The sequence below is a fragment of the Arachis stenosperma genome, chromosome 4 (genome assembly GCF_014773155.1).
Source record: "Arachis stenosperma cultivar V10309 chromosome 4, arast.V10309.gnm1.PFL2, whole genome shotgun sequence".
Lineage (NCBI taxonomy): Eukaryota > Viridiplantae > Streptophyta > Magnoliopsida > Fabales > Fabaceae > Arachis > Arachis stenosperma.
In genome coordinates this window covers 14,550,229-14,569,006 of record NC_080380.1, presented here as the reverse complement: position 1 = coordinate 14,569,006, position 18,778 = coordinate 14,550,229, and the positions used below count along the sequence as shown (strand labels likewise).

Genomic DNA, 18,778 nt, shown 5'->3' with positions numbered 1-18,778 from the left:
TTATAGTGTAAAGGTTGGGTTTTGTACAACCTTTCCCCGACCTGGTAGACTTCTTTGAAGTTGCTAAAATGTTTATTTGGATCAGTAGATCCAACGTAGGGATCCATGTTGGGATGTTGAAAATTTCTTGGGACCTATTTACGCATGACTTTCTTTTTCCCTTGACTCGGATTTCAGTTTTCCTTGTTTATCTTCAATCTCTCTTCTATTGCGCAACTCTTTTTCGGAGTTGTCTCTCTTATTCTCTTAGTCGTTCTAACTCCTTTTTCAGCTGTTTAAGTCGACTTTGATGATCATGAAAGAACTCCATGATCCTTTCAGCATTTTGATTCCCTGATTCCTCAGGGATGTGAGCCTGAAAACTCACTCTGTGTCCACCACATCCCCGTTTTCCTTTCAGGGTGTTATTATGAACAGAGAATGCTCGATCGTCATTGTGAAGGTCTCCATTCTTTGATCTGAAGTTGGACGCATTCGTCCTTCTTGATGTTGATCATCCACCATTATCAAGAGTTGAGGTCCAGGTCTCTGACAACGTCGCCAATATTTCGAGATTTACCTGAAACGGTGACTTGGGTCTGAACGTGAGGTCCAAGTTCCTATGGGAATTGTGTCTGACGTATTCCGCTGCTGGGGTGCCGCCATCCGACGTCTTGGTGATGGTGGGAGGTGGTACCTGTAAGAAACTCCAATGCTTAAGTTAGCATGGGTTTTAGGCAGGTTTTTAGTAGATTGGGTTCGAAGAATACTTGGGGGTATCAGCATATTTATAAGTGTAGATGTAGAGTCAATAACTACCTTTGAAATAGTTCCATCTTTGATGGTGGGTTTGTTACTCTCTTTTGTTAGGGGTATTATTGAGATCTCCTTTCTAGATGTGTATGAGAGATTGTAGGAGCTGTTATGATCGCATATTTTGAATATATGAACTTTATTAGTATAGGCAGTTCTGGTCCTGCCAGGAGGTCGGTTTGAGGAGGTCATGTGTATACTTTATGGTTTGGGCTTTGTCTGGGCTTGACTTTAAGTTTTGGGTCAAGGTACGAAGAACATCATATATTAATTAATATCTAAATTTAATTCTTACATTAATGTCTATTATAGCATTTTTTAATTTTAAAAACTATTTTACCAAACATACTTGTTGTTGCTTGTACATATTAAAAGATATTTTTAATTTAATTTATCAAACATAGATGTTACAACTTTTAAAAACTAACTTTTATAAACTATTTTTGAAAAATAAAAGGTTTATCAAATCAAGCATAATTCTTTTATATAGACAAATAGTCTGATGTGAGAATCGATTTATTTAAAAAAACAATTTAGAGGTAGAATATTTTTCAATTGAAGAATCACGTGCAGTTTTTTTTATATGAAATTAATAATTAAAAGTCATTAGATAAAAATTTAATTAAACATGTTAAATCATCTAAAAATTCTCGATTAACAATTTTTATTAGATTAATAATAGCCCATATTTGGTTTGGGTCGAAGGTTAATGGCCTAGTTGGTGACAAAGGGCTTTTTAAGGAAGAAAGATAAAATTCAAAATAGAAGAAAGATCCTCAAACCCAAAAAGAAAAAGAACTAACACAAGAAGGATCCAATTAGGCCAACTTGCATATGCTAACATTTTTCTATCTACAAGACCAAAAAAAAAAAAAACATTTTTCTATCTTCAAATTCCCAGCTCCTACAAGGTATATACCCTTCCAAGTTCCAAATACTTGCACCCTTTTGTTGCCTACTACACACACAATCCATCAAACAACATTCCAACCACAACACAATGTCTCTGTTAACAGAGGAGATTAAGGCCAAGGCAGAGATGTACTATGGCGACCGAGTTTGTCGCCAGAAGTTCTCTCTGTTGTTGGCCGAAATAGGCCTACCGGACGGCCTACTAACCATTCAGGACATCGAGGAGTGCGGCTACGTCAAAGAAGAAGGCTTTGTTTGACAAACACAACATAGTTGTGTGCTATGACACAATTGTCACTGCACATGTTGAGCCAAACAAGATCAAGAACCTCACTGGCGTGAAGGCCAAGGATTTCTTGCTTTGGTTCACTTTGACTGAGATTCATGTCAAAGGGGAAGAAGGATCACAACAGGGGCCTGTCATCACTTTCAAGTCACTAGTTGGTTTGTCTATGTCTTTTCCTGTTTCATTGTTCATGGCAGGAAATGAAGCAATAGAAGAAGCAAAGCAAGACAAATGGTGGAGAATGATCAAACTATAAAGTTAGTTACTTTCTTTGTTATTGTGAATTAGAGAGAGTAATAAACAAAAACAAGAATAAAGTAGTAGTAGTATGATTATTATTATTGTAGAATGGATTGTGCATTGGATTATGCTAATGTTAATGTATATTTTTAATGATTTATTGGTAGAAGTATCTCAGAAATTAGTGAACCTCTGTAAAAGATTGAGGTGCACAACAAAAGAATATGCTGAGCAATATTTGTTGGGTTCAGAATATGCTTACAAGTCATTATTTTTTTTATATCTTTCTGCTTTCCATTTCTTCACGTAACCTTCTAGAGGGACAAATGTGAAATATGTGCCTTATGTTACTTAGCATAAGAGTTAAAATCAGAAATTAAGGGTCACTGCCAACATTTGTAGTTCTTGGCGAAAGACAAGAAGCATTTCTTACTTAATATTAGTTCCTTATCCGTCATCTCGTTCTATTAAGCTGCAACTATATATATAATCTAATTTGTGTTAAATAATTTTTATATATTTAAGCCCTAAAACGGTTTTTCAAATTAGTCACATGGGAATGGAGTGAAAGAAGCTCCCATAGTATTAGGGGTGTTCATGGATCGGATCCGATCCGCATATCCGCGATATTTATCCAAATCCGATCCGAAAATTGCGGATATGGATCCGATCCGCAAGGCTATCGGATCGGATCGGATCAGATCCGCACACTAATCGGATCGGATTGCGGATTTTGTATAGGTATCCGCATATCCGCGTATCTGTAAAAATAAAAAAATAAATAAATAAATATTCTTTTTATGTTTTATTTCAACTAATAATTATCATATATGTTGTATTATTTTAATTTATTATTTAAGAAAAATATGTTTAATATTATTTTAAGAGTAAATATATTTTAGAAAATAGAAAAAATGAATTTTATTGATATTTTTTAATAAAATAAACTTTTAAAAATATTGTTGTATTTTGCGGATATATCCGATATCCGATCGGATCCTAATTAAAAAACTGCGGATATTGAATTCGATCCGATCCGCTTTCACTCCTACTCCAATATGGGACTATATATTCTATAAAAGAGATAGACAATCAAACTTATTTCTCGATTCAATAGAAGTCCAAAGAAGCATAGCCAGCGCCCATAGTATGACGGGCGATTGATTTGACCCCATAAGCGGGATCACCAACCCCTAATAAAAATTATTGTAGAAATTGAATTTTCAGGTCTATTTATCTATCTCTTAATTCGAAATGGAAACAGATTTGAAAAAAAGAATAGTACAGAAATATTCACCTAAAATATTCTTCAAGATTTCAATTGTATGTCTATAAAATTGAAAAAAATATACCATATTAGTCCCTCAACCATTTTCTATTAAATAACTCATCACACCGTTAAAAATTTAACATGATACACTTTTGCCAGTTCCAAACAGTAAATCAAACAAGTGATTTTGAAGATTGTAAGCAATAATTGACTAAACAATAACGCAGCGTTGGCTGATAATTACTAGTTAATAATCAAATCATATACTCAATTCATCTGGAAAAAGGAAAACACGTGTTCAATATATACAATCATAATGAATGATGTCATTTTGGGACATATATACAAAAATAATAAAGAGATATATTAAGCATGCAGGACAGGAGTAATCTCAAATGGATCTCACACTTAAAAAAAATGTTGTCATTGCACTTAGTACTTAACACCAGGGTGGTATAGGTAATACCAAGTAGAAAATTCGTCTCAAAATTTGTTAAAGAATAACTGCATCAAATACTTCAAAGAACAGAGAATCAAAGCTATATCATGCATCAGAAAAGAATCCAATAAGCATGAATTCTTGAATATAAAGCCAAAAGACATGAGGGAAAGATAAGCAAGAATGGCGCAAGATGAACTATATACATGTGAGAAAAAGCCTTGCAGTTAACATTATGTTATAGCCTAATAAGAGATCCATGATCAACAAAGAGTATCTAAAATAACTTAATAAGGAAACAATTAGAAGTTAGAAAGGACTGCACAATGAACAGACAAAAAGCAAGCATAAGGTTAAAGGTGCATTCTTATTTGCCTGCACGATAAGTAAATATAAACACATTGTGATGATCAACGGCCTTGTACCAAAGGAGCATCAAGCATGTACCCATCTTCCATCAATCCATTCTTGGTGAGGCCTTAGATGACAATGTTCAAATTCCAGCTGCTCCTTTGTAGGCCAAAAGTAAACACTATACCTGAAGCAAGCGAAACCGCATACCTGGCCTTTCCACCATCCGTCGTTGTACCAAGCGTCAACCCATTCACGCAGCACATAGCGATGGCGATGTTGAATGTCTGGTGGAACTGGCCTGATATCTGAAGCATCTGCTTCCTCTCTCAGTTGTTCGGTTAAGTCGTTAGTTTTCAGGGTGAGATACTCCACCACATATTTGCCGTTCTGTAAAGAGTTAACAATGATGGCAGTGTACCAGGCACCTTGGTAACCTTCTTCATCACTCCTGACTTCTACCTTTGCACCTTTATATAAATGCGATGCAAACTGAATGCTGCTGTTCCTGGACCCTGACATTAGAATTCTTGGCATCTGTTCCAGCTCTGGCTCGAGAGATTTCAGACATTTCAATATTATTTTATTACCGGTGAGATTCTTGGCTTTTGACATCACATCTCCAAACTTCTTTGTCAGTTCCCTTGACCCCTGATATTTTAAAATCACAATTATGTCAGATAATTTAAACATTCCCCTATAAACAGAACTTACTGGTTACTGTATTCCAGAAGCTATAATGATGAACAGTTGACACAAGGTTTGTATTTATTAAACATACATGAAATAAAATCTTAAGGTTCTAAGTGTTTTTACCTTAGATGCCATGACCCATTTTCCATCAAACCAGTCTTGGTGTGGTCTTAGCTTGGAACTTTCAAATCTCAAAACATCGTTGTGCATGAAAGAAACAAAATACTCGCTGCTATTTACCACTGCAAGAACCACGCCTTCCCACCAAGCATCATTATACCATGCATCAACCTCTTGAAACTGTTTGAAAGAGCTAACAGAGGGAACTTCAGGTGGACAGGGCCTTATGAATTTTTCATAGACGACTTCTTGCAAGAGCTGATGAGTTCCATCATCTGCTAAGAGGTCCCTATATTCTACAAGAAACATGTCTTTTCCTACTGAGCTAACAATAGTAGCAACGAACCAAGCACCTTCGTAACCTTCATCCTCATCCCTGACTTCCACCATTCTGCCTTTTTTAAACTTTGACTCTTTTAATTGTCTCCTGCTATATTTGATCTTAAATCTTAAATTTCCTGTATTCGTCATCGACACCATCTCAGGTGGCTGCTCCTGCAACTCAAGTTTACATAAATTAACAAACATGTAATACAACAATTTATGTCGATTTGAATAGATAACAGCGTAGCCGGAAAATAAATATTGTCCCTTATTACAGATGAATAGTATCATGGATTCCCTACTAAAGAAACCAACCTCAATGAAGAATAACATAGCAGATGCCAGAAAAGAAATTCACAGAACCACTAGCTTACTTTCCTTTTCAAGTTTCAACAAAGGTTCACACGTAATATATATACAATTTTTTCTTGATATTTTAGCTTAAATAATGCTCTTTTGTCGATTCTTGACTCGATAAACAGAGATAATCTTATCCAAGTAATGAGTTTGATTTTCTTTTTTTCTTTTTTGTACTTATAGGTTTATCTTTCGAGTAAACCATAGCTACAACTGAAACAAAGGACAATTCACAAGATCAGATCATCTTATCATCTCCTTTTGATCTTGTCTGTAATAACCTGGACCGTAATAAACAAACAATTCCAAATGTATTATGCCAGATGCTATGAATTATTCAAAGAGAATTTAATATAATCAAGATAGATGAATCATGCAATGCTAATACACATATTTTCATGAGTATACTTTTTCCTTACAGTGGTAACAAAGCCGAGGGTGCTCATAGCCATGCCCTTTGACTTTATCTCTAGTGAGTTCCAACAACATGACTACAATAAATACTACATGGACAGTATGATACAAGTAATAAATCATAGAGCCAACATTAAGTAGAATTCATTCTCAAGCAGTAAAACCTTGGCACCTAAGATGCATGAGTGAGTAGACATGCATATAGTTGTAACTTGTTAAGAACACAACTGAACTATGCATAACACAGTAAACTTCAGCCACTTCAAACATTGAAAGCTTACCTTATAGGTTTCGTCAGCTTTGAGTTTCTTTGGCTTGCTTGATGTATATTGGATATTGTTATCCTAAAAACAATGGAATTAGAAACTTAGACTGCTGTGGAAATCAAATGATCTTCCAGTTTAATTACTTCACTTTTATTTTTGTACAAATACATCCCCATATACCGAACCACGATTGGAGAACAAGGGTGTTTAATGACAAGAACTATTTTCAGTGAACAAATATGTATCCCCCAAACTAAAGAAAGAGAAACCCATGTGGTCCAATTATCAACTTATTTGTTACATGGTGAACAAACTATGTGATTTGTTTAAAGGAAACTCCATCCTTACATGAGTTAGAAATAGCATGCATGTATCCATGCAAGCAACTTGGCGAAGTCAACATTTACATTATAGAATACTGATCAAAGATCATTGGTTTGTTTGACTTAACAAACTCTTCTAACACCAGAAGGCAATTATTTTATTCAGCAACTTGTACTCATCGTTTCAAACAATATACATACAACCAAATAAATAACAAATTATTATACTATTATTTAATAATAATAATTAACAGGGTTTAAGTTCCAAAAATAGAAGCTTTTTCCTTACACTGTATATAAAACAGATAAGAATCTCTGATAAAAGCATAATCAAACACAAACAAAGCTTCAGAATCGATGATCCACTAAAATTAAGAAATAAAATGTGAAATTAGGAAAAAGAGCGATGAGAACCATTTGAGACGGAAGAGGTGGGACCCAGTATCCATGGACCCATTCACGGTGAGGGCGCATCCTGCATTGTTCAATAACCGCACGCTCCGTGCTTACATTCCCCTTCTCATCCCAAAACGACACCGCATACCTGGAGTTCTCGAGGATATCGTCGACAGTAGCGGAGCACCAGGCAGCGCCGCCGTGAGAGTGGCAGTATGCGTCGACAGGATCGCCAACCTTGAACCAGGGGTTGAGGAGGTCGGGAAGCTTGGGCCTGACGCAAGAGAGGGGGAGGGAGTAGCGGAGGGGGTTGTTGGGAGGGTGGTCGGAGAAGAGAGTGTGGTACTGGAGGAGGAGGCGGTTATTGTTGGTGGCGCGGAGAACGGAAGCAGGGTAGAGACGGTTACGGTTGTCTGGGTTTTTAGGGTGGGTGGCCTCCACTGCCTCGCCCTTCTTGAAATGCAACATTGAAAGAGATGAGTTAGTAAATCACGCTCTGCTACTCTGCTCTTGTGCCTTTTAGTATTTTTCTTTTTCTTTTTTCTTTTTAACAAAAATGATGAAGCTATTGAAATTTGAACAAAGATTCGCTGCATGTCCTCATTTGGACTCAGCCATTTCACATGACTATGATGATTTCTAGCATGGACCTTAGCTATCTCATCTGCCACCGAGTTTACTTACGGAGTGTGATTAAAATTTTGTTGTGAAATAAATAATTGAGGAAGATATGATAAGGGTTTGTTTGGATAATTTTTTAAAAAAAGATATTTTTTGAATTATTTTTTTTAAAAATTTTATAAAAAAATAAAAATAATTTTATGTTTGAATATTTCATAAAAAAATATTTTTATTTATTAATTATGTTTTGGATATAATAATATAAAAATATTTTTTTATTTATTTATTACATAAAAATATATTTTAAAAAAAATCTTTAAAAAAAAATGTACAATTTTTTAAAAAGATGTTTTCTTTTATTTTTATAGTACTAACACGTAGGCTGTGAAACTGCTATTGGTGTCAGATGAAGCAGACGGAAGGCAGTGGGCGGCTGATTCGTTCTGAGCCGTGAGGATCATGGGCCTAAATTTTGTATCGGTAGTTTTATTGGGCATTTAGTTTTGCTGATTGGGCAATAGTTGCTGTAAAAAACAATAACGGGCCTTCAATTATTTTAAAGATGGGGCAACATCCTTTTTTTTTTTTATTAGTTCTCTAAATTTAAGGATTTATCCATAAACCCATTGTTATCCATAAAAAATTAATACATTGTTATCCCTGAAAAAAAAAATAACACATTGTTGTTGTGTGTGATAAAATAAAGATAAAAATTTATAAATTAGTTATGAATAAATGTTATTAATTTTATTTATTTTCTAAATCGTATTTAATTTGAAGCAAATATAAAAGATTATAAACTAAAATCTTTTTATAACTATGATTAATTCTCATAGGTAAAATAATTATGTTTAAATTAAGTTATCTTTTCATTATTTTTTAAAATTTATTAATATTTATTTTTATTACATCTCATATTAGACAGTATTTTCTTTTTTCTATTATCATTTGTTGATACACAAGTTTTACTACAACTAAAAATTAATATCTCATCTATTACTCGATTACCATATAAGCTTTTTCTATATGTTGTAAGTTTTTTAAATTTTTAAATTATTTTTAATTGTCTCTATTCATTTAAGAGTCTCCACTAACATTACCTTCTCATTAATATTAATAATGGATTTGATCAATAACCTCTGTGCTAGCGTAAAACTAGACTCCGAGATATAGCTCGTCGACACCGAAAAGGATTCTTGCGATGCCCCTCTCCTATGTGTTGTGCTATGGATTTCTCGTTAGTCCGACCAGTGCATAAAACCTGCAAAAAGGACTCTAACACTCAAGTCAATGTCAAATCTCAGAATACTTAATCTCTAAAGTCAGAGTCTTTTCTTTTTCTTATGAATATTGTTATATGTGATGTCCCTCTATAGCTCGCATGGATCTCTATTTATTGTCATCTTACGATAACCTACCTATCTGCGTAGTCCGAGATTTATGCTGTTACTATAGAGGTGTAAAACAGCCTTTTGCTTAAAATCGATTTTATCTCGAAATTTGAATAAGTAGTTTTGAGGTATAACATCGTGCATTCGAGTTATTCTGGGTATGGATCAACCTCCATTGACATTATCCTTTAATTAATAAATTTAAGAGACTAAAATGCTCCAAACTTTAACTTAAAATGGTATTTTAATTTTTTAATATTTATGCTAAAATGTTATTATTGTCGAAATATTAAAATGGGCATTTATTTTTTTCGCAATATTAATCAAAATAAATATTTTAGTCTTTCAATAGATAGTTAAAAAGAAATTTTAGTATAAATAACATGTGTAACACCCTACTACACAGAGTCTTATGCTTAAGTCATAAAATTGAGGTGGTAAGGTATTACGACCTCTAAAAGTAAAAATATATATATAATAATAGTTGAAAGGAATTTTAACTAGAAGCCTGTGAAGAAGAATTAAGCAAGGCGTTAAACAAAAAATCGCATCACTCGCGTAAGTGATAAATATGAAAGAAGAATTCTAAAGATTTATATAGCAAGGCTTTTAACTCGGCTCGCAAAACTAGAACCGGCCAAAGCAAATATATATATAAGATTCCCAAAAGATCCAGAATACAATTACAGAACCTGTTTTTCCAAGTCGATCTCTAGGAGGGACAAAAACATAAAATATACATAGTGGAGATATAATAGTATCTATATGTCCAACTTAACCAAAACATAAACCCAAAGGACTAGGATCCTTCGCTGACAGAAGCTCCCAGAATGCTTCAACGAGGTGCGTCTAGACCTGCATCTAAAAACTATAACATATGTATAGGGTGAAAACCAGAGGTTTTCAGCATGGTAACAGTGCCCACATCTCTAACATAATGTCGTGAAAAAGTCGAAGGCAATCCTAGAACTTTCGACAATAGATTATAAAACTTAAAGGTAATAAATTGTAAACCATAAGTAGGGTAGGTCATCTAAGGTTTTAAATCTGAACTAAACTCTAACTGAAACCCTCTGTCGTCTACTTTCCTCCAAAAACTTCCAATTCCGGTAGAACCACACAGATAAGCAAACAGACAATAGCAAACACAAGTAGAATACATTTATAGCAGGTAACAAATATAGCAGGTAAGCATAGATTATCAATTAGGCAATCCCAAAAAAATACAAACTCAAGTAAAATAGACAAATGCATATGATGAATGCCTGTCCTATGGCTGATGATATCATCTGTCAGTTATATAGCCAACCTGACATGTCCTGGTAGCTAACCATAGACTGAAACACCCATTGCGGAGCAAGTGGATTTGAGCTACAACCCCCTTGCTACTACCCGCTTAACTCATAACCAGCGGAATAACTACTACTGCGGCTACTACTCAGGCGGGTGTTTAAAAGCTCAACTTGGAACAAGTGGAATATCTACAATCCTTGCTACTGCCCAGGCGTCACAAACACTGACCTGGAGTAAACGGGACGAACCACAATCCTTGCTACTGCCTAGGTATCTCAATCACTGACCTGGAACAAGTGGGACGAACCACAATCCTTACTACTACCTAGTTATCTCATTCAAGAATTCATTCAATCTCAAGTCAAACATTAAGTATAATTCATAATCATTTCATCATTAATCATTCTCATTTATCATGTTCATTCAAAATTCTATAATTAACTCAGTTTTTCATAATTTTCATTTCTGATCTCATACCCGGAGCAAGTGAATAACACTACTATCCAGTCACATATATCTCTTTAAATTACAAATTCTCGTTACTCTCATCTTCCTCATCAAATCAAGCCTCCCCTTCCTCAACTCCTTCGACACCAATTCCATCTTTTTCCACTCACTAACCCTTACTCCGTAACCCAAAACCTAACTAATAAACCTTAAACAGAGTTTCTAGTTTTTCCTACAACTTCAAAAATTTAGTTTTTACACATAATTTCTGACGTCCATAACTTCTTCTATAAAATTTCGTTTTTCACAAAGTTTATACCATCTTAAAGCTTTTAAAACTATCTTTAATTTGAATCAAAATTCACTCAAATTCAATATTCGAAGCTTAGGTTATGGACCGCTGAAGTTCATTAAAAATCTGCTTTTACTAAAAGAGTTCAAAACCTTTATTTTTCAAATTCTCATTTTCAAACCAAATTTCACAACCCAAAATAACATTAAATACACTCAAAACAATTCCATAACCATTTCCTTCATTCCACAATACTTCAACACTCAATTTCATCAACTCTAACCCACACAATCATAACCAAAGCAACAATACTCATAAATCATCAATATAACATCATCATCATTTACAATCAAACTCAAACCTCATTATTACTCAATAATTCAGCAACACATTCACATATTCAACTCCACAGTTTTACTAATTCACTAAACTTTAACAAGTCATCCTAGTTCAACCTAACCTACGGTCAACTAGCCTAAGTTTTCACAAGACATTATATTTTAGTTACAAGAAACCAAAATCATACCTTGACCGATTCCTCCCTTATGCTCGGAACACCTCAATTATCCACCGTTCCTCAAGCTCCAAAGCTCCAACTCCTCACCAATTGAATTTTTAGCTCTCAAGATTCAGTTCCAAAATTCTAATATCCACTAATTTAACTCCAATTCAAAAAGAAACACGATCTAATTCATACAATATCACAATAATCAACACTTAACTCACTAAATCACATATTTACAAGGGTTAGGATTTCTTTACCGTTACCCACGAGTCAAATAGATAAAATCTGGTGATTATCCACTGCTAGAGTACCCTTAAACCATCAAAATCACAAAATCTCTCAATGATCAAAATCGAAAATCACGAATTAAAAAGGAAAAAATCAGGTGAAAAAAGGTGATTCACTTACCAAATTGATATGTGATTTGGTAAAGAATTTCGAGACGGACGCGTAACCACTGACAGCTCATCAATCGAAACTCCGAATTGAAAGTTATGGAAGATTGAATTTTTGGAACAAGGTTAGGATTCCTTTACGTTCTTCAATCTCCCTTCTTCATTCCCAGCGTGAATTCCCTTATGATTTTGAGGGAAAAGGCTGATGTGTTACTCATATACATGGGCTTTGGGTCCGGTTTGGGCCGATTTGTTCGGTTTGGTTTGTTTGGTCTAATTTTGGACTAAACTTTTTAAAATTAATATTAAAATTCATATTTTAATTATTTTTATTTCATGAAATTATAAAATTTAATTTTTTTAATTTTTTTAAATAATAATTAATTTATTGATTAATTATTTACACTTGGAGTTTACAACATGTCGTATATTTTTAAATCTAATTAATATTTGAGGTAAAATTATAAAAAAATATAAATTGTTGGATTTAAAATGCAATTTGTTTATTTATTAATACTATGACATTGAATTGTCACATGTTTAATTTTAAATAATACCAACTAAAAAAAAGAAGTTAATTTTAATATACTATTAATGTAAAGTAGTTTTACACGTATATGTAATCACATAATATTACATTAACAAAAATAATTACATTTTACATTGATCACATGAATGGTCATAAAAAATATAATTAAATAACTGTATAAAATATTTCATATTATAAATATATTAAAATTAAATTCTTAAAAAATCATTTTTATCTTTAATTAATTGAGGTATAAAAGAAACCATCAAAAATAAATGTTGAGTTAAAATAATTTCATCAAAAAATAATTTCATCTATTCCAAAAATAAAAATGCCAAATCATCGCCCGAGGACAATATTTGATGAATAACTTTTTTTTTGGTAAATATATTTGATGAATATCTAATGAGGATAGTTTAGTGTAAAGTTGTTAGTTATCATAAAAAACAAAAATTGTTCCTCCAGGGTGCAAACTATGAATTATTTTTATGGATTTCACTTGTCTTACAAACAAAAATCCACATGCCAAAACCAGTCCAATTAAGGAAATAATCATAAAGCAAACACACTACATCCTCTTAAGCCATTAACATTATCCATTTGAAAAAAAAAAAAGCGACCAGTCCTGCAAATCTGATTGCTGAAAGAAATAATCCAGACCATGTGTTGTTATAGCATTAAACAAAAAAAAATATCTATAAATCTATATCAATTTATTTCTGTACCACAGTGTGTATTAATTCGAACGTCCAAATAAGAGACTTCAAGGGATAAGGAGTTAGTGCTTCATATATTGGGAAGCGAATTATTACCCTTAAACAATGATGAGTGTGTGGTAGTTTAAGAAGAGTTTTAGATATCTTGGTTTTGAATTTGAAAGACGGTTATAGATGCATTTTATCTTTTTTTTTTTTAGGTTTAACTATTTTATTGATTTTTATAGTTATATTAAATTTTTAATTAGGTTTATATATTTTTTATTTTTTTAATTAGATTCTTATATTACTTTTAATTTTGTAATTAGTCCCTTTTCAAAACAAAGACGTTAAAATTAGTAGAATATTTTATCCAAAATATATGCGGTCAAAGATTTAATTAAGTTTTTAACTATAAATACGTTTAACATGCAAAGAAATACTCAATTAATTCTAATATTTTTTATACTAGAAATGATCTAATTATAAAATTAAAAATAGTGTTGGAATCCAATTGAAAGAAACAAAAAGTATAAAATCATAATTTAAATTTTGGTGAAATTATAAAGATCAACAGAATAATTAGACATTTTTTTTATTCATTAATTCTTTCTCGATGAGGACAGAAGACCTTTTTAACCAGATAGCAGAGTTCGTATGGGCCTTGACTGTGTCTAGAATAAATTACAAGTTTATGGTTACTGACGATTGGACAACAATTGGCTATGATCTCGTTAATTATTTGAACTCTATTAATGTGTAATAAGTTGTTGAATTAATCTTTGTTTTTCTCATAAATCTTTGACAAAGACATACGCTTGAGAGCACCTCGTATTTTGTATTTGTAATTAGGGCTGGAAGTGAGTCGAGTTGAATCGAGTTAGACTAAGTTCAAGTTTGGTTCATAAAAATTGAGCTTGGCTCACAGTTCGACTCATTAACAATCGAGCCTATTTTTTAAGCTCAAGCTTGGCTCACCGAAAATTCACGAGCTGGCTCAAATAATAGAAACATAAATACATAATCTATAATTCTATATCAATAAATTATAACTTATATATTTTAAAAAATATTTAAAAAGATCAATTTGATATATTGTTATCTATCAATAAATTATAAATTTTTTATTTATGTCCTACATCAAAATTATATATAAAAAATAAATATAAAATTTTAAATAATTAATATCATTAATATATATGGTTATATAGTACTATTTCATATGTATATATATAATATTAAAAATATAGATTAAATGCATATAGGATATGTGTATTAATAATTATATATATATATAATCGAGTCAGTTCACGAGCTAATGAGCTGAGCTTATCCAAACTCAAGCTCGGCTCATTTTATTTATAAGCTCAATTTCAAGCTTAAGCTTGGCTCACTAACTTACGAATTTAACTTATCAAACTATTAACGAGTCGAGGTCGAACTAGCTCATGAGCTGACTTGACTCACTTTCAGCCCTATTTGTAACCATATTTTTTCTGTTATTGTAATATATTTGTGAACCTATATATACGAAAAAGGTAAAAGGATCCATAGTTGCGTTGGGCTCTGTATGAACCCTTCTTTTACAAGGATTGGGTTAAATATATGAGCTTCTTTTAGTGTTTGAATAACTAATTATGGTCTTATTAATAAATGACATGTTTATGGTAAGTGCATATATTTTTGTATAGTGTTAATTGTTTTGCAAAGTTTTTACTTCTGAAGTAAGAGAGAAATTATCACTTCAATTAAGAAACCAAAAAAAAAAAAAAAGAATAAAGTCAACAAGAATGACCGAGTGGACACAAAAAAAAAAAATTGGAAGAGATTACTCGCAAGTACGAATAATATTAATAATAATAATAATGAAAATTAAGAACCCATTTATCGAAAAAACTATTTGGTTTAATTTGAAAAATATACCGATGTATGAATAGAAAGTCACAAATAACAAATCTTTAGAATTAAAAAAACACATTATATTATTAGTGTAGGAATAATTAATATATTTAACGCTCATTATATCACCAGAAAACTCAAAAAAAGTCACAAGTTGAAAAATAATTATTGACCTAATTTAGTTTTCTTTGTTAAAGAAAAAAACAAGGTTTTATAAGTTATTTCTTCCCTTAAAAAAGCTGACCAAATTATGCTTTTTTACATTAAGTTAAAAAAAAAATTAACAAGCTATATACTATCATACCTTGAACAAAGTTTTTAGCACATTTGTTAACAATAGAATTTTATGGCAGGAATTAAAAAATAAAAATATTATGATATCAAATATCAACGTAACAAAATATAAAAAATGATAAGCAAATAACGACAATACTATATCAAGGGTTTGGTGCAAAAAGTTCAGTTAGCAGAGTCAAAACTAATCATATAAAACTATTACATACATGTTGATTGTTATTTATTTCATCTTTGAGTGTAATTTTTTGGGGTATGTAGGGTGATCAATTCTTGAGGACAACAGCTTAATAAAGTTAATTCCATGTGTAGTCACTTGTAAATGCCTTTACTCTTTTGTACATACATAAATATGTTTTTTCAATTTGTGACTATCTTTAATAAACTTATCCAATTAGTAATAAACTCATAGAATCTTTGATCAGTTTCTCAAAACTTGTCATTTTTCTATATTTTCTACCTATTTAAATGTTTCACTTAAGCTATTCAACAAAATTCTAAAAGGTAAAAAAAATAAAAACAAGAACAATAAGTGACTTAATTGAGATTATAGTAAAAACCAAAACAAATAGGAATGACAATCATACTCTATTAGAGTATTAGATGAATTCGGTATGCGTGAGATCCATTTATTACGAACAATATCATTTCACACTAGCACGACCCAATATGTTATATGATTAACGACTTGCACTAAAAGCAATAAGAATATTTGGTCATTATTAATTGCTTCCCTTGTAAGACATTTTCCTTAAGTTACACAAATTATAACACTGAATCTTTAATTTATTCCTTATACTTTTAATCAGCTATATGAATTAAAGATTCACTTTTACCAATATAGTTTTGATTGAAATATTCATTTATTTATTATGAAGAGTCACAATGATAATTCTTGGTCAACAAATTCTCAACATTAGTGTTTGCATTTTTTTGTCCCCTAAATATAGTAATTAAATCTTCAATTCAATAAATCAAAGAAATCTAGTTGTCCAGTGACATCAATTAGGCCTATATCTATTGAGATTGTGTAATGGATTTACTAACTTTAAATTTAGGCTAGTTTTGATCAACCTACATAGAGCACAAAAATCAAAACCTACTCCATAAATGCACGCTGGTTAGGCACACATTGTTTTTCAAACACAAAACAAATTGACTTTTCTCATCAGAGGACCAAGATTCTTAGGCGATGAAAGCATTAGTAATAAGGATGTTTTATTTTCTAAATGATTTCTGCTTTTGTTACTAGATACGGTTGTTTTATTATTTCTCTATTCTTAACCGAGCCAAAGCTAATGATTTAGTGGGTAGAGCAGCTGTTACCTTCTCATGACAAGCACGACAGACGACGAGCACGACGAGAGATGGCGGAAAAAGACCAAGTGAGCAAGATAAGGGGTTATAGATCGTGGCGACTCAAAAATTACCGCGACGAAGCTCACGACTGGCGATTGAGATGCGGGCCTGGAGCAGGACGACTAAACGAATATCTCTGGGGTGACTGACGGTGACAGTGAGAAGCCCAGCGGCGGCGATCGCGGTGGAGGAAGCTAGGGTTTCCTTCCAAGGAGATTCTCGTTCTTCTTTGAGCAACTAGGCATGGTGAGAGGAGGATAGTGTAACACCCTACCATACAGAGTCTTATGCTTAAGTCATAATTCAGAGATGGGAAGGTATTACGACCTCTAAAATAAAAATTTAGTACATATAGTAGTGTGAATAACGATTATAGCTAGAAGCCTTGGAAGAAAAAGGGGTAGAACAAAAATCGTAACTCAAAAGCGCAACACTCCATCGATGACATAACGAACAAGGATAAATCAACGCGAGATTATATATATACAAAGGAGTGTCAAAAAAGGAATATCAAAGCATAAAATCCGGTTGCGAAGATAACCGGTCCGAGCATAGCAATATATACATGTAAATAAAGTAAGAAACCCCAAGGAAACCCAAAGGGACACAAATACAGAAAACCTATTCTCCAAAATCCCCTCTAAGAGGAGTCATCACATTTTGTATTATTTAGTGGAGATAAAAGTATCTAAGCAAAGCATATAAGACCAAAACAGAGTTCCGAGAACAAGGATCTTCGCTAATCCAGAAGTCTCCAGCATGCTTCAGCGAGAAGCTTCTCGTCGTGCATCTGAAAACCACAAAATCTGCATGGGTGAGAACCGGAGGTTCTCAGTATGGTAAGAGTACCCACATATCTAACATGTAATATCCTGAGAAAGCCAAAGACAATCCTAGAACTTCCACCAGATAATTTCATAGCTTATAAACAGACTAAACCATAACTGGCAACTAACTGAGGATTCTTCAGTCTAACTAATACTTCCCTTTCCAAATCCTTCATACCTCCCAACCACCAGCAGTAGTATAATATAGCAAACACAGTTATATCAAACAAGAGATATACAAATAAGAACAGATAAGGCATTTAGACAATTAGCAAGTAATATGCAGTCAAATAGGCAATATCAAAAATTCACATAGTATACATATGATAAATGCCTGTCCCTAATGGCTGATGATATTATCTGTCGGTTATATAGCCAACCCGACAAGTCCTGGTAGCTAACCATTGGACTGTCCCTCTGTCGTGCATCCCTAACTCGAGTTATACTCAACAAAAACTTGATCATAATCATGATTCATATCCAACACCCTCACTGGTGTATATTCACGGGGGCGAGCTCATCCGGAACTTTCACAGTGTTCGGCCACCCTTACGACATAGGGTCAGCATAGTATTGAGTCTCCACCTAGAGCACATGGTGGCTAGCCACTGCTTTCACCCAGGAAAACTCGTATCTCAGATAATGGAAGTGCAACATTCACATTTCATTCAATAGCATATATGCATTTATACTCGGTCATAATCAATAATGGCTCTGCCGTAACTCGGCAACAACTCAGCCATCCGGCTCACGGTTCAATCCAGAACCAGCCAATTTATCCATAAATACAGCCCTTCGGCTCATGGCACACACAACATTTCCACCGCCATCCTCTGTATCTCATATAATCATCTTTGATCATCATTGATCATAACTTTCCCCCTTGCTTCATTTGCAAGTTACCATATCCTCTAGCTCCTTTCTCATTGTTAGGCATAACATAATGATTTAATACATAAGGGGTGAGATCGGAGGCTTAGAAGTATGAAATTTGGCTTTTAAAACTCAAAAATCAACTTTGGCATGAAAACAGGGCCACGCGCACGCA

The 18,778-nt window shown here is 32.9% G+C and overlaps 2 protein-coding genes across 2 annotated transcripts; one reads left to right on the top strand and one right to left on the bottom strand.

Moving 5' to 3' along the window:
• The first annotated feature begins 1,674 nt into the window (after positions 1 to 1,674).
• LOC130977139 (uncharacterized) lies at positions 1,675 to 2,417 on the top strand. Its single transcript, XM_057902162.1, is given in 2 exon segments — positions 1,675 to 1,956; positions 1,958 to 2,417. Coding segments are annotated over 2 exon segments (453 nt in total). The 5' UTR covers positions 1,675 to 1,792; the 3' UTR covers positions 2,247 to 2,417.
• A 1,848-nt stretch (positions 2,418 to 4,265) lies between these two features.
• Positions 4,266 to 7,269, bottom strand: LOC130972925 (protein AGENET DOMAIN (AGD)-CONTAINING P1-like). Its single transcript, XM_057897266.1, has 4 exons — positions 7,202 to 7,269; positions 6,480 to 6,542; positions 5,107 to 5,598; positions 4,266 to 4,941 (listed from the first exon to the last, which is right to left on the bottom strand). Exons 1-4 carry the CDS (start codon positions 7,259 to 7,261, stop codon positions 4,375 to 4,377), a joined length of 1,182 nt encoding a protein of 393 aa, XP_057753249.1. The 5' UTR covers positions 7,262 to 7,269; the 3' UTR covers positions 4,266 to 4,374.
• Between the last annotated feature and the right edge of the window lie 11,509 nt (positions 7,270 to 18,778).